Source organism: Apteryx mantelli, chromosome 20 (genome assembly GCF_036417845.1).
Source record: "Apteryx mantelli isolate bAptMan1 chromosome 20, bAptMan1.hap1, whole genome shotgun sequence".
Taxonomy (NCBI): domain Eukaryota; kingdom Metazoa; phylum Chordata; class Aves; order Apterygiformes; family Apterygidae; genus Apteryx; species Apteryx mantelli.
Window position 1 is genome coordinate 10,402,337 of NC_089997.1, and position 12,880 is coordinate 10,415,216.

Here is a 12,880-nt window from a genome sequence, read left to right on the forward strand (position 1 = left end):
GCCTATGCAGACCCTTGCAGAGAGGGGAGGTGCCCCCTCACAAGAAGTCAGGCCTCTGAGGGCGATGGGTGGCTCTGAGACACCTGTCCTTGGTCTGTGGTGGAGGTGGCATCTCCAAAGCCGCTGGTGCCTTTGGCAAGAGTCTCAGAATAGCAGACTCCTTGAGACTGCAATGGGGGAGACATGTGGTGGTAGGGCTCCAACACCATGCTCAAGGGAGGTGCCAGTAGAGGAGGTATCTTGGGACCTTTTCCAGTGAAGTTTTGATTATCTGCAAGGATGGAGATCTGAGAACCTCTCTGGATCCGTGTGCCACAGTTCAGCCACCCTCACGGGGAAAAAGGTTTCTTCTTAACTTCTCAGAAGAATTTCCCATTGTCCAATATGTCCCTGTTTCCTCTCTTGCTCTTAGTGTGCACATCCAAGAAAATCCGTCTCTGTCTTCTCTGTGCCCTCCATAAGGCAGCTGTGCACAGCATGAAGATCCCCATTGGCCTTCTCTTGTCTAGGCTGGACAAATCGAGCTCTCCCAGCCTCTCCTTATATGCCCCACACTGCAGCCCCTGACCATCTTGGTGTTCCTGTGCTGGACTCCCTGCTGTGTGTTACTGCCTTTGCAGAATTGCAGAGCCCAAACAGGAGCCGGAATACAGACATAATCTCACATTTGCCAAAAAGAGGGGTCGAACATCTCGGTGGTCCTGCTGGCTGTGTTCTCACCAATACAGCTCAGCACAGAGGGGAGACATTGGCCCCTGACTGTTGTGACTATGTAAGGCCAGCAGAACTGACAGTAACACTCCGATTCTTTCTTTCTTTCTAGGTTGCTCCACTCATGAGGTTCCCAGTGCAGTCCTAGAGCCCCTGAGGGTGGAGGCAGGATGCCAGGGTGTGTCCCTGTGCCTGTCAACATCTTGGCCAGCATCGTGATCCCTCTGTGAAAGCAGCTGCAAGTGAATGAGAAGAGGCTACGTATGGATGCAAAAGCTTCCATGAATGCACCTGGCTTGCCTGGGTGACTTGGGGTGTGGGTTCACCTCCTGGTACCTCTGCTGTGCTGCAAATTCTGCATCCTACAACTGCTGTTACTGCCAGCCTGCTCAGCAAATGCTACTGTGCCCCCTCCTTTTCCTCGAAGGTTGTGATGCCATATAGGATGAGTGCAAGACCCTTATAATAAATGCCAGCATCTCCTGAGTGCATTTCTGTGAGTGGGCAGGCCGCAAGAACATTGCAGCTGTTGTGCTTCTGAGCTCACTTCTGCCTCAGTACGTAGTAGGGCAACAGTAGGAGCATGGTTTTGGGGCATATTGTGAGGTCCCTTCTGCCTTAGTACCTTGGAGGGCAGCAGCAGGGACACAGCTGCTCTTTGTGCTCATGAGGTCACATTTTCCTGAGTATGTTACAGGCGAGCAGCTAGCTGATAGCTTCAAGGCTGATAGTGAGGTCATTTGTGCCTCATTACTGGATACCCAAGCAGCTTGTGAGGTCATTTGTGACCCAGACGCTTGTAGGGCAGCTTCAGGCATACGGCTTTGGAATTGACTGTGAGGTAACTATTGCATCAATACTTGATAGACCAGAAGCAGGAACTGCCTGCTGCTTGTGGTTGCGAGGTCACTTGTGGCTCAGTGCCTGATAGGTTGCTGTTAGGCCCATGGATGCTCTTTGTGGTTTGTGAAGGCTGGAAATTCCACCTGAAGGCTGGAAATGCATCCTTACAGGAGTAGAAATAATTATCGGTACAGGGAACGTGCACCCTACCAGAGCTGCAAGTGGTCTAGCAAGCAGTGCTGGTTTGAACCAGTGGCTTGCTGCTTTCCCAGAGAAATACAATCTGACAATGGATCACATTTGAAGAATAAAGAAGTGCAAACCTGGTGTGCTTCAAATGGAGTTCGTCAGACGACAGAAAGAACAGCTCACCAGAGTAACTCTTCTCTCGTAGAATACTTCTAAGTGGGGATCCTGGTTGTGGGAGGTTGGCTAAATAAGTGACAAACACCCATGGGAAGTCTCATAGATAAGGCATTTGCGTCATGAATTCCTGTTAAAACAGCAGTGAAACTCTCTCAAAGTTCTGGAGATGAGGTTGTGGTTAAACACCCAACTCAGGGATCAGTCTGGGTGACTCTGCTGTTTTACAAAGGAAAAGCAGTATGGGATGCTGTAGACACTAAAGGAAGCAAGTGAACCATAAGTGAGGCTTGGATGATGTCCGAGACCTAAGTGTCTTCTCTTGCAGTGAAGTGTGGTGTTACCTTCTCACTGTGGGAACACTGATAACTGCAACAGACACCTGAAACCTGTCTCTCACAGGTTCTGCCTTTTCACATGGCCCATGGGAGAACTCAAGTATTGAAGGTAAGTCGCAACCCATCTTTAAAACTACAGTAACAAGAGGAATACCAGCTGTAATAGCACAAGGTCAAGGACTGATAGTAAGCAATAATGTTACACTAACTATGATTACATTTAACTATATTTACATTTACATTTAACTATATTTTCATTTAACTATAGTTACATTTATGTCTAAATATAACTATATGTAATAACACACTGGATGGGAAGCTGCAGGCGGTTTTGCAGTAGAGTGAAATGGGTACTACAGACATGAAAAGCAGCATTTGCCATAGTAATGTGACTTATATTTTTGACCAAATCGCCAGGCAGACCTACTGGTTAACTTCTCACTTGACTGAACAAACGATGTGTTATTTTTGCACCATTTAATACATCAGTAACACTTGGAGTAACCTTCCCTCAACTCGACAACTTTGGCAAACAAAACACCAAGGTTACTCAACATCTGTCTAGAACGGGAACATGCTTAGAAGAAAGAAAAGGAACAATGATATATGATAATAATGAGCACATTCTGTTAGTAAAAGTGGAAAGCAGCCTTAGTGAACATCATGAGTACGATATCTTTAAAGGTTTTTCCCCCCAAACTACCAGGGTATTTGCGACCGATGTTACATCCTGTGCTCGTACTGTCAATGATCCCTGTATTGATCCCCACCTCTCCTTATGCCAGGGATCCAGCCCCAGCCTGGCAGTGGGACGCTGGCCTCCCCCCAGCCTGTTCCCCCCGTGCCCCTTCCCCCTCTTGGGGGGCTGGAGCTGCCCCAGCCCAGGGCAGCTGGCCAGCACTGGGGCTGGGACAGGGCATGGAGGGGACAGGAGTGTGGAGGGCAGTGAGGCAAGGCAAGCAGGCCTGCTTGGGGCCCCACTGCTGGGCTGGGGAGGGCTGAGGCCTCTGGGGCTGGCCGGGCTCTAGAGGCTGCGTCAATGTCAGCTCTGTGCTGGGAACATCGGGGTTTCCTCCTTTTACAGAGGAGCAGCCTGCGGTGGAGGCCCCTCCATCCAGCACTTGTGAGCTGCACGTGGAGTGCTATGTCCAGTTGTGGCTCCCCCAGGCAAGAAGGATGGTGACAGATGGGAGTGAGAGCAGCAGAGGCCAGAATGATGGTTTGGGCCTGGAACCCATCAGGCATTAGGAGATGCTGAGAGACCTGGGTGTGTTGAGCCTGGAGAAGGGAAGGCTCAGGGGAGACATTATTGCTGTTTACAGTGACCAGCTGGGAGGGTGTAGAGAAATCAGAGGCAGGCTCTGCTAGAAGATGCCCAGTGGAAGGACAAGAGGCAACAGGCACAAGTGGAAACACAGGACATTCCACTTGAAAAAAAGAAAAACATTTTCTCCTTAAAGGATCAAAGAATGGATCAGCCCAGCCAGCCCCTCCCCGGCTCTCCCCACCTCCCCTGTCCACCCCAGTCCAGCCCAGCAGAGCAGTCCATTCTAGAGGTGGCCCCGCTGCAGTGCCCACCGCAGGGTGCTGCAGTGCTTTGGGCACTCACAGCACAGCCGCAGCCCCCCTGAAGGGCACAGCAGCTCCTGGGGGGCACCCTGAGGAGAGGGGTGTCACCCTGTCTCCACTGCTCTCTCATCTGGGAGCCCTTAAACCGGACTATATGCAGCCACTCTGTGCCAGCCCCTCTCCCCAGGAGGGCACAAGAGTCCTGGTCCCAGGGCTCCTCAAGCAACTCCAGTTGCTCCAGCAATGCAGCAGCCTGCCCTGAGTTGACACATATAGAAAGAAGCTTTCATTTATTCTTCCACGCAAGCACACAATTGCTCCTTTACTCTTCTCCAGACATGAGATGAATTCAAACATTTGAGTACAAACACAATTATCACGACAGAACGCTGAAAGCACAAGAGCTGAGTAAAGAGAGGTGGGCAGCTTATTGCTGCTGAAATAGTACCAGCTGAATCAGTTTCCTCAGTGCCTCCTTGAGCTCCTTGTTCCTCATGCTGTAGATGAGGGGGTTCACTGCTGGAGGCACCACCGAGTACAGAACAGCCAGCACCAGATCCAGAGCTGGGGAGGAGATGGAGGGGGGCTTCAGGTAGGCAAACCCTGCAGTGCTTACAAGCAAGGCGACAACAGCCAGGTGAGGGAGGCACATGGAAAAGGCTTTGTGCCTGCCCTGCTCAGAGGGCATCCTCAGCACAGCTGTGAAGATCTGCACATAGGACAGCACAATGAAAATGAAACACCCCAAAGCTAAACAAGCACTAACCACAAGAACCCCAACTTCCCTGAGGTAGGAGTCTGAGCAGGAGAGCCTGAGGATGTGGGGAATTTCACAGAAGAACTGCTCCAGAACATTGCCTTGGCAGAGTGGTATTGAAAAGGTATTAGCAGTATGCAGGGCAGCATAGAGAAAAGTAGTGCCCCAGGCAGCTGCTGCCATTTTGACACAAGCTCTGCTGCCCATGAGAGTCCCGTAGTGAAGGGGTTTGCAGATGGCAACAAAGCGGTCATAGGCCATGACAGTGAGAAGACAATACTCTGCTGAAAATAAGAAAAAGAAGAAAAAGACCTGGGCAGCACATCCCAAGTAGGAAATGGCCCTGGTGTTCCAGAGGGAATTGGCCATGGATTTGGGGACAGTGGTGGAGATGGAGCCAAGGTCGAGGAGGGAGAGGTTGAGGAGGAAGAAGTACATGGGGGTGTGGAGGTGGAGGTCGCAGGCTACAGCTGTGATGATGAGGCTGTTGGCCAGAAGGGCAGCCAGGTAGATGCCCAGGAAGAGTGAGAAGTGCAAGAGCTGCATCTCCCGCGTGTCTGCAAATGCCAGGAGGAGGAACTCATTGAGGGAGCTGCCATTGGGCATTTGCTCCTTTGGGGCACAGGAGGCCTGTCCAAGGAAGAAAAGACAGTGACAAGTTAGAGCAGGCTTCTCTGAGCCAAAGCCATTCCACTTCTCATAGAAACCCCCACATTTCCTCTGTCCTTTACCTTATTTCAGCTCCCTTTCTGGGGCTCTGCTTTGTCCTGGCTGAGTGTGCTGTGCGCAGCAGGGGCCTCTGCCTGTGGCTCCAGAGGAGTCCGTTCTGCTTTGCTGCAGGTGCAAATGGAGGTATCAAACAGGCCCAGGTATTTGGTGGGATACCTGGGAACAGGCACTGTGAGCTGGGTGGAAGGGACTTGGTCCAGTGCCCCAGTGGGAATATTCTCTATTTACCATAAAGAGATCTGATTACAGCACTCATGCCAGCTATCTCGGAAAGAGAAGCCCCTTGTGAGGGATTCATCCCCCCCAACCTTGCCCTCTTGAACAGAAATGTCTGTATCTGAATCAGTCACACCAGCTCCCACTCTAGCAAGGGTGAGAAACAGGCAAGTGAAGGCAGGGGGTGACCTGACTTTTTCTAGACATCTTCATTCCAATGAGATAGACCATCTCCTCACATCAATTTACCATCTGTGCTCTCTCTCTAGGAACTGTAGTGAGAATGGCAAGTGACTGGTTCTGATGTACACATCCTGCAGCAAAATAATGTCCACCCCTTGTGTGGAAGGGCTGTTCAACATTTTGATACCTGTTATCTCCAGAAAATAATCTGCAGCAGAAGAGTCTGATTATATATGGATTTAGATTTTAGATGCCTCCATTACACTGTGGAACAATTCTTTGACGGGGTAGAAATCTTTGGCATTTCAGTTGCTCTCAGCATGAGCACTTGTGCATCCCAAGAAGAAAAATGGGCTCACTGTGACTTTATACAGAGTTATGGGATCTGGTCTGTCAATGAGTCTTGTCCCTCACTGCCCTGCACTTGCGCCTCTCCCAGCTAAACGACACTCACACTCACAAGTTCCTCTCAGAAAAAAAAAAAAGACTGAGGTGAGAGCAGAGGACTCCAGTTTTAAAGGGAAGATTTCCAAATTCTTCTCTCTCATCCCAGATGCAGAGAGAGTGATGAAGAGTGTGACAAGGTTTCTGACTCAGAGGATCAGACCAAGGACTCTCACAGAAATGCTACAGGAAAGTTGTGCTGTTCTGGAGGACAGCTTGCAGCTTGGCAGGACACCCCAGAGAAACTGTCAAGGGTCCTAAAGATGGGCTCTCCTTAGGAGGTAGACAGCTCATGAAGAGTCAGTTCTCTTTTTTAAGAGAGAGGCAGATCAAAAAGTCTGTGAGAAACCTCAGCAAGTCCCTTCCTCCCCACTTCAGCCTACAGACAACACCAGCATCACCTTTATGGCTTCATCAGGGTTTTTCCGATCTGCTCCTTAGGACCTGCGAGCACAGAGATGCTCCTGGCCAGGGCCCTGGCCTAAGAGGTTTCTGTAGAGCAGAACTGAGCACGCAGAGGGTGAGATGGGGTCTGTGAGTACCAACTGGGAAAAGACGTTGGGACAGAGAAAAAGCTCTTGGCAGGAACAGCTCCAGGCAGCAGGGATGGGCAGGGAATGATAGAGAATTGCTAATGGAAACTTCATGGGAAGATAGATATGAGCAAGTCATGGTCAGTCGTGCAATGCCAAAGCCTTCCCCAGCGTGCTCAGGTCTGCCTTGCAGCAACCTCCCAGCAGCAGGGCACTTTCCAGGGGTGTCCTGTGTGCACGTGAGAAGGGGCAGGTCCCTGAGGAGGCCACCATCAAAGGGGAATTTGGTGCTGTCTGTAGACTAAGGGGTTGGTGAAGGGTCTTCCAGAAGTTCCTAGCAGAACTACCGATTGTTAATTAAAACTGCTAATGAGTCTCAGTCCCTTATCAGACACTAAATGTGACAGCTCCATTTCCATTTTCCCCTTGCCAGGTGGAAGGAAACTTAAAGCACTATCTCAGGGAATTGCCTTTTCTTTCAGTAAACACCTGCCTTCACCTTCCTCTTGAAAAGTCCCCTCTGAAATGTCCTGTGCATAAGCTAGAGCTGTGAGCAGCCCTGACCCACGCAGCACCCTCTCAACAGCAGAATGAACCTGCCCGGACGGGGGCTGATCCTTCCACCCAGGGTTTCTCCCCACAGTGCCATGAGGAGTTCCCCGGGCAGGCTGAGTGCTGACCCTCGCAAGTGGCAGAGTCACTGCCCTGGGCACACAGCACCCTGCGGTGCAAGGCACTGCTCAGAATTACAGCCCTGAACAGACTTGTGTGCATGACCCAGCTTCACGCCCCTGCAGCGTCCCTGGGAGAAGGTAGCAGCATGTCCTGTCCCTCTGACAGTGTGGCAGGGAATCTGTGCTCTAAAGAACCTCCTTCTCCTCCGCACTGGAGAAGCCAGGAGTATGATCCTTAAAAAAAAAAAAATCATGGGATGGGATGGGTTTAGAAGATCCCTCCAGCATCACTCTCCAGCCAGAGACTTACTGTGTAAAGGGCTGTTAAGTTTCTTCCACAGTGAGCTGTCTGCTGTCCTCCCACTCCACACTGCCTTTCACTTCTCTCTGTCTTCTCTCATCTTGTCAGCAACAGCAGGCAGTGCCCGGAGCCCTGCTGCTCTTTGCAGAGGAGCTGCTCCTGGACAGAGCTGTCTCTCAGCAGTGCTGCCAGGTTGCCATGAGCTCCCTCTGTCCCAGGAGCCCAGGCCTGTCAGGACCAGAGGCCCAGCTGCAAGCATGAATTTCTCTGTCCCTTGCACTCCCTCCTCCTGGGAAATGGTCACTGAAGTAGACAAAATAATCACTGATGGTCCCTCTCTAAACACTGGAGGGAGACTGATTCAGCACTGCAATTTGTCTCATCAGAGGATGGTTATCTGTGAGAAGTGGAAATGTCCCACTCTGGAAGCCCCTATTCCCATCTCTTAACTAGGCAGGACACCTAGAAAAGGGGCAAGAAGAGAGCTGATTTACCCATGATTCAGGTATTGATTCAGATGAGTCAATCTAGGCATCTCATGCTGGTTTAGAAGCCCCTGAGCTGGAGTGAGATTCAGCTCTCTCCTGTGAACGCTACAAATATACGGGAGATGGGATTCCCCTTGCCAAAGCTGAAGTGTGCACAACGTAGATGCCTGCAGGCAAGCTCCTTATTTAAGCTCTCATTATAACCACTGGAGATGGAGGGTGGGAGCCAGTTGCCCACACACAAACACCTGGTGACATCTGCAGAGACAGAGGTGGTCCAAGACATGTGCCAGTGTCTGCTTGCTCTGATGGAGCAAGTGTGAGACCCACATCCTTCATCAGGTGAGGGCCAGGTGGGGAATTTCTTTGGCCATCTGAAATGACCCTCGATGCCTACTGCTACTACTAGAGCACCACTCACTGTCAAGCTGAGGAACAGGCAGATCCCTAAAGTGCAGACAGCTAATGCAATTCAGTGCAGACCCTTGATTTAATGACATAAAAATAGGCTGGCAGGGCCATGTCAGATGCCTGGGATTTCTTCCACAACCGCATGTTTCTAGCAGATACAGCATGGGACCTACAGGAAAACCATGTCTTTCTGGAGGGGTTACTGGGCAAGTGCCCCAGGGCCTCTCAGGTTTCCTACCTGAGCCCAAACAGCTGAATCCCACCTCTGCCATTAGGTAAAGTCCATCCCATCTACATCCAAGCGTGCTGCATAAATGGGAGGCACATCACACCAAGGTCTCCACTCACGTCCCTGCACTCTTAAAAGCTTCCAGCTCTCCTCTCCCTGAACTTCTTCTCACCGCCAGATGAATAGGGACTGTGGTAATGATGTCCACAGGGTGGCTGCATCAGAGGCTGTCCAGGCCCAGGGACTTCTTCACTGGCACCTTGTCCTTCCTGGAGATCACCTGACCTCTGTCACAGGCCCTGTGGTGCTACAAAGTCATCTCAGGCAGCAAACACCTCTCCTGCCATTTCTGCACAGCCCAGCTCTGCTTTCCTCTGGCCTCAGGTACTGCAGGGTTTGCTCCCTGAGTGGGAACCTCCTTTCACCATTACCTTGCCACCTGCTATCTATGCCGGCATGTCCCTGCACTGAAGTGAGCCATTGCACATATGGTGTCCTTGGCTCTTGATAACAGGTTTCACCATGACAAATCTGTTCTCTGTGTCGCAGCGGAGGTCTTGCAGCACAAATATACATAAGTGCATGCAGCCTGGGGCACAGACTGGAGCAGATGGAGATGCACAAGCTGTCACAGAATGGCCACGTTGTAGGAACAACTGAGATGTTGTGGGACCGCTCATGTGATTCGAGCACTGTGATTGTAAGATACAAGCTGTTCAGAAGAAACTGTCAAGGAAGATGAGGAGAGAGGATGCCCTTTGTGTGAAAGGGCAGTTTGGATATATGGAGCTCTTCCAAGGGGTGGAAAGGGGCTGAGTGAGAGCTTGTGAGTGAGCATCAGAGTAAGGGTGACATTGTGATTGTATCAGCAGCAAGAGGAAGACTAGGGAAAATGTGGGCCCTTTGCTGAATGGGGTGGGTGCCCTGGTGACGAAGGATGCAGAGAAGGCAGAGTTACTGAATGCCTTCTTTGCTTCAGTCTTTACTGGTCAGGCCAGCCCTCAGGAACCCCAGACCCTGGAGGCAAGAGAGAAAGTCTGGAGAGAGGAAGACTTTCCCTTGGTGGAGGAGGAGTGGGTTAGAGATCATTTAAGCAAACTTGACACCCACAAATCCATGGGCCCTGATGGGATGCACCCACGAGTGCTGAGGGAGCTGGCGGACATTATTGCTAAGCCACTCTCCAGCATCTTTGAAAGGCCATGGAGAACAGGAGAGGTGCCCGAGGACTGGAGGAAAGCCAATGTCACCCCAGTCTTTAAAAAGGGCAAGAAGGAGGACCCAGGGAACTACAGGCCAGTCAGCCTCACCTCCATCCCTGGAAAGGTGATGGAGCAGCTCATCCTGGAAGCCATCTCCACGCATGTGGAGGAAAAGAAGGTGATCAGGAGTAGTCAGCATGGCTTCACCAAGGGGAAATCATGCCTAACCAATCTGATAGCCTTCTATGATGGAATGACTGGCTGGGTAGATGAGGGGAGAGCAGCGGATGTTGTCTACCTAGACTTCAGCAAGGCTTTTGACACTGTCTCCCATAGCATCCTCATAGACAAGCTCAGGAAGTGTGGGTTAGATGAGTGGACAGTGAGGTGGATTGAGAACTGGCTGAATGGCAGAGCTCAGAGAGTTGTGATCAGCAGTGCAGAGTCTAGTTGGAGGCCTGTAGCTAGCGGTGTCCCCCAGGGGTCAGTACTGGGTCCAGTCTTGTTCAACTTCTTCATCAATGACCTGGATGAAGGCACAGAGTGCACCCTCAGCAAGTTTGCTGACGATACAAAACTGGGAGGAGTGGCCGATACGCCAGAGGGCTGTGCTGCCATTCAAAGAGACTTGGACAGGCTGGAGAGGTGGGCAGAGAGGAACCTCATGAAATTCAACAAAGGGAAGTGCAGGGTCCTGCACCTGGGGAGGAATAACCCCATGCAGCAGTACAGGTTGGGGGTTGACCTGCTGGAAAGCAGCTCTGCTGAGAAGGACCTGGGAGTGCTGGTGGACACCAAGTTAAGTATGAGGCAGCAATGTGCCCTTGTGGCCAAGAAGGCCAATGGTATCCTGGGCTGCATCAGAAAGAGTGTTGCCAGCAGGTCGAGGGAGGTGATTCTCCCCCTCTACTCAGCCCTGGTGAGGCCACATCTGGAGTACTGCGTCCAGTTCTGGGCTCCCCAGTACAAGAGGGATGTGGCACTACTGGAGCAAGTCCAGCGAAGGGCCACAAAGATGATTAGGGGACTGGAACATCTCTCTTATGAGGAAAGGCTGAGAGAGCTTGGCCTGTTTAGCTTGGAGAAGAGAAGGCTGAGAGGGGATCTTATCAGTGTGTACAAATATATAAAGGGAGGGTGTCAACAGGATGGGACCAGACTCTTTTCAGTGGTGCCCAGTGACAGGACGCGAGGCAACGGGCACAAACTGAAACACAGACACTTCCATCTTAACATGAGGAAAAACTTTTTCACTGTGAGGGTGACAGAGCACTGGAACAGGTTGCCCCGAGAGGTGGTGGAGTCTCCTTCTCTGGAGATATTCAAAAGCCGCCTGGATGCAATCCTGTGCAATGTGCTCTAGGTGACCCTGCTTGAGCAGGGGGGTTGGACTAGATGATCTCCAGAGGTCCCTTCCAACCTCAGTGATTCTGTGATTCTGTGATTCTGTGAGAGTATGAGGATGGTAAGAGGGTAGAACTTGAAAGGAATAAAGGAGAGAAAAACACAATAAAAGGTGAAGCAAAGGAGTGATCAGGGTTATTCAGGGGAACCTGCCAAGCAGCCCTGCATTTACACATCTCTGGAGAAGGACAGGAAAGCTAATTGATCTGATCATACTTGCATCTGACTTACTTCCATGGTCAGGAGAACTGAGTGCTCTCCCTAACATCAACAAGAGCAGACCCAGAGGGGAAGGAATCACAGACTCTTTCGGGTTGAATGGGACCTCAGGAGGCCTCTAGCAAAACCTTGTGCTCACTGCAAGGTCAGCTTTGGGGTGAGACCAGGTTACGGAGAGCTTGATCCAGTCTTGAAAACCTCCGGGGATAGAGATGGCACAGCTCCCCTGGGCAACATGTTCCAATGCTTGACTATCCTCTCAGCAGAAAAGAAGTTATTGCCTAAAAGAAGGATATTGCCTGCAGACATCCCTTTTGTGCACCCCAACACTTGGGGAGGGGAATCTCACCCCCTATGAGTGTGGAGTGCACAGGAGGGAACTGAATCCCAGTCCATCCCAGGGATTTCTCAATGGGCATTAGGTGTATTGATTAATTCCTCTAAATTGGTCCCTGAAGCATGAGGAAATGAGCTCCCTTCTTGTCCCTGCCTAGGCGTCCTGTCTTCTTATGAGATGGGAACAGGTCTTTCTAGAGTGGGCCATTTCCATTTCTCTTAGATAACCATCCTCTGATGCAATGCAACTGCAACCAACGGCAATGCTGAAATCAGTCCCTCTCCAGTGTTTAGAGAGGGACCATTGGTGATTATTGCAGTCTACTTCAGTGGACATTTCCCAGGGGTGACTCTGTGGCCTTTCAGGAACTGTCATCCCTGAAGCCCCAGGAACACCTTGAGGGTTTGCAAGGGACAGAGAAAATCACATCTTTAGCTGGGCCTCTGCTCCCGAGCTGGGCCTGGCTCCTGGGACTGCAGGAGCCCATGGCAACCCGGCAGGTGCTGAAGAGAGACAGCTCTATCCAGGTGCAGCTCCTCTTAAAGGAGCAGCAAGACTCAGGGCACTGCCTGCAGGCACCAGGATAAGATGAGTGACTCAGAAGTTAAAGACAGTCAGGAATGGGAGGACAGCTGAGAGCTCACTGCAGGGAGAAGTCTTCACAGCGCTTCACACAGTAAGTCTCTGGCTTCAGGGCAACGCTGCTGTGGTTCCTGGAGGGTTCTTCTGAAGCTGGCACCTACCACAGCTGATAGGATCTGTCAGGGTGGCTCTTCCAGCTTCTCCTGTTTGGAGCAGGTGGTGCCTTAGAGCAGGGATTCCCAGCCACATCGTCAGAGCGACAGGGCATCATGGTTACCTTCTCAGGGATGGTGCAGGGGTGTGCAGCCAGGGAGTGCACCCAGGTCTGCATGGGCTGTAATTGAGAG

At 51.2% G+C, this 12,880-nt stretch overlaps 1 protein-coding gene across 1 annotated transcript in view; it reads left to right on the forward strand.

The window, feature by feature from the left end:
- LOC136993790 (antigen WC1.1-like) overlaps nt 1-12,880 on the forward strand; it is a 321,017-nt gene that overhangs the window by 87,667 nt on the left and 220,470 nt on the right. The window contains exon 5 of the mRNA XM_067308737.1: nt 8,233-8,247. Coding sequence (XP_067164838.1) covers nt 8,233-8,247 — 15 coding nt within the window. The remainder of the gene's footprint in view (nt 1-8,232; nt 8,248-12,880) is intronic.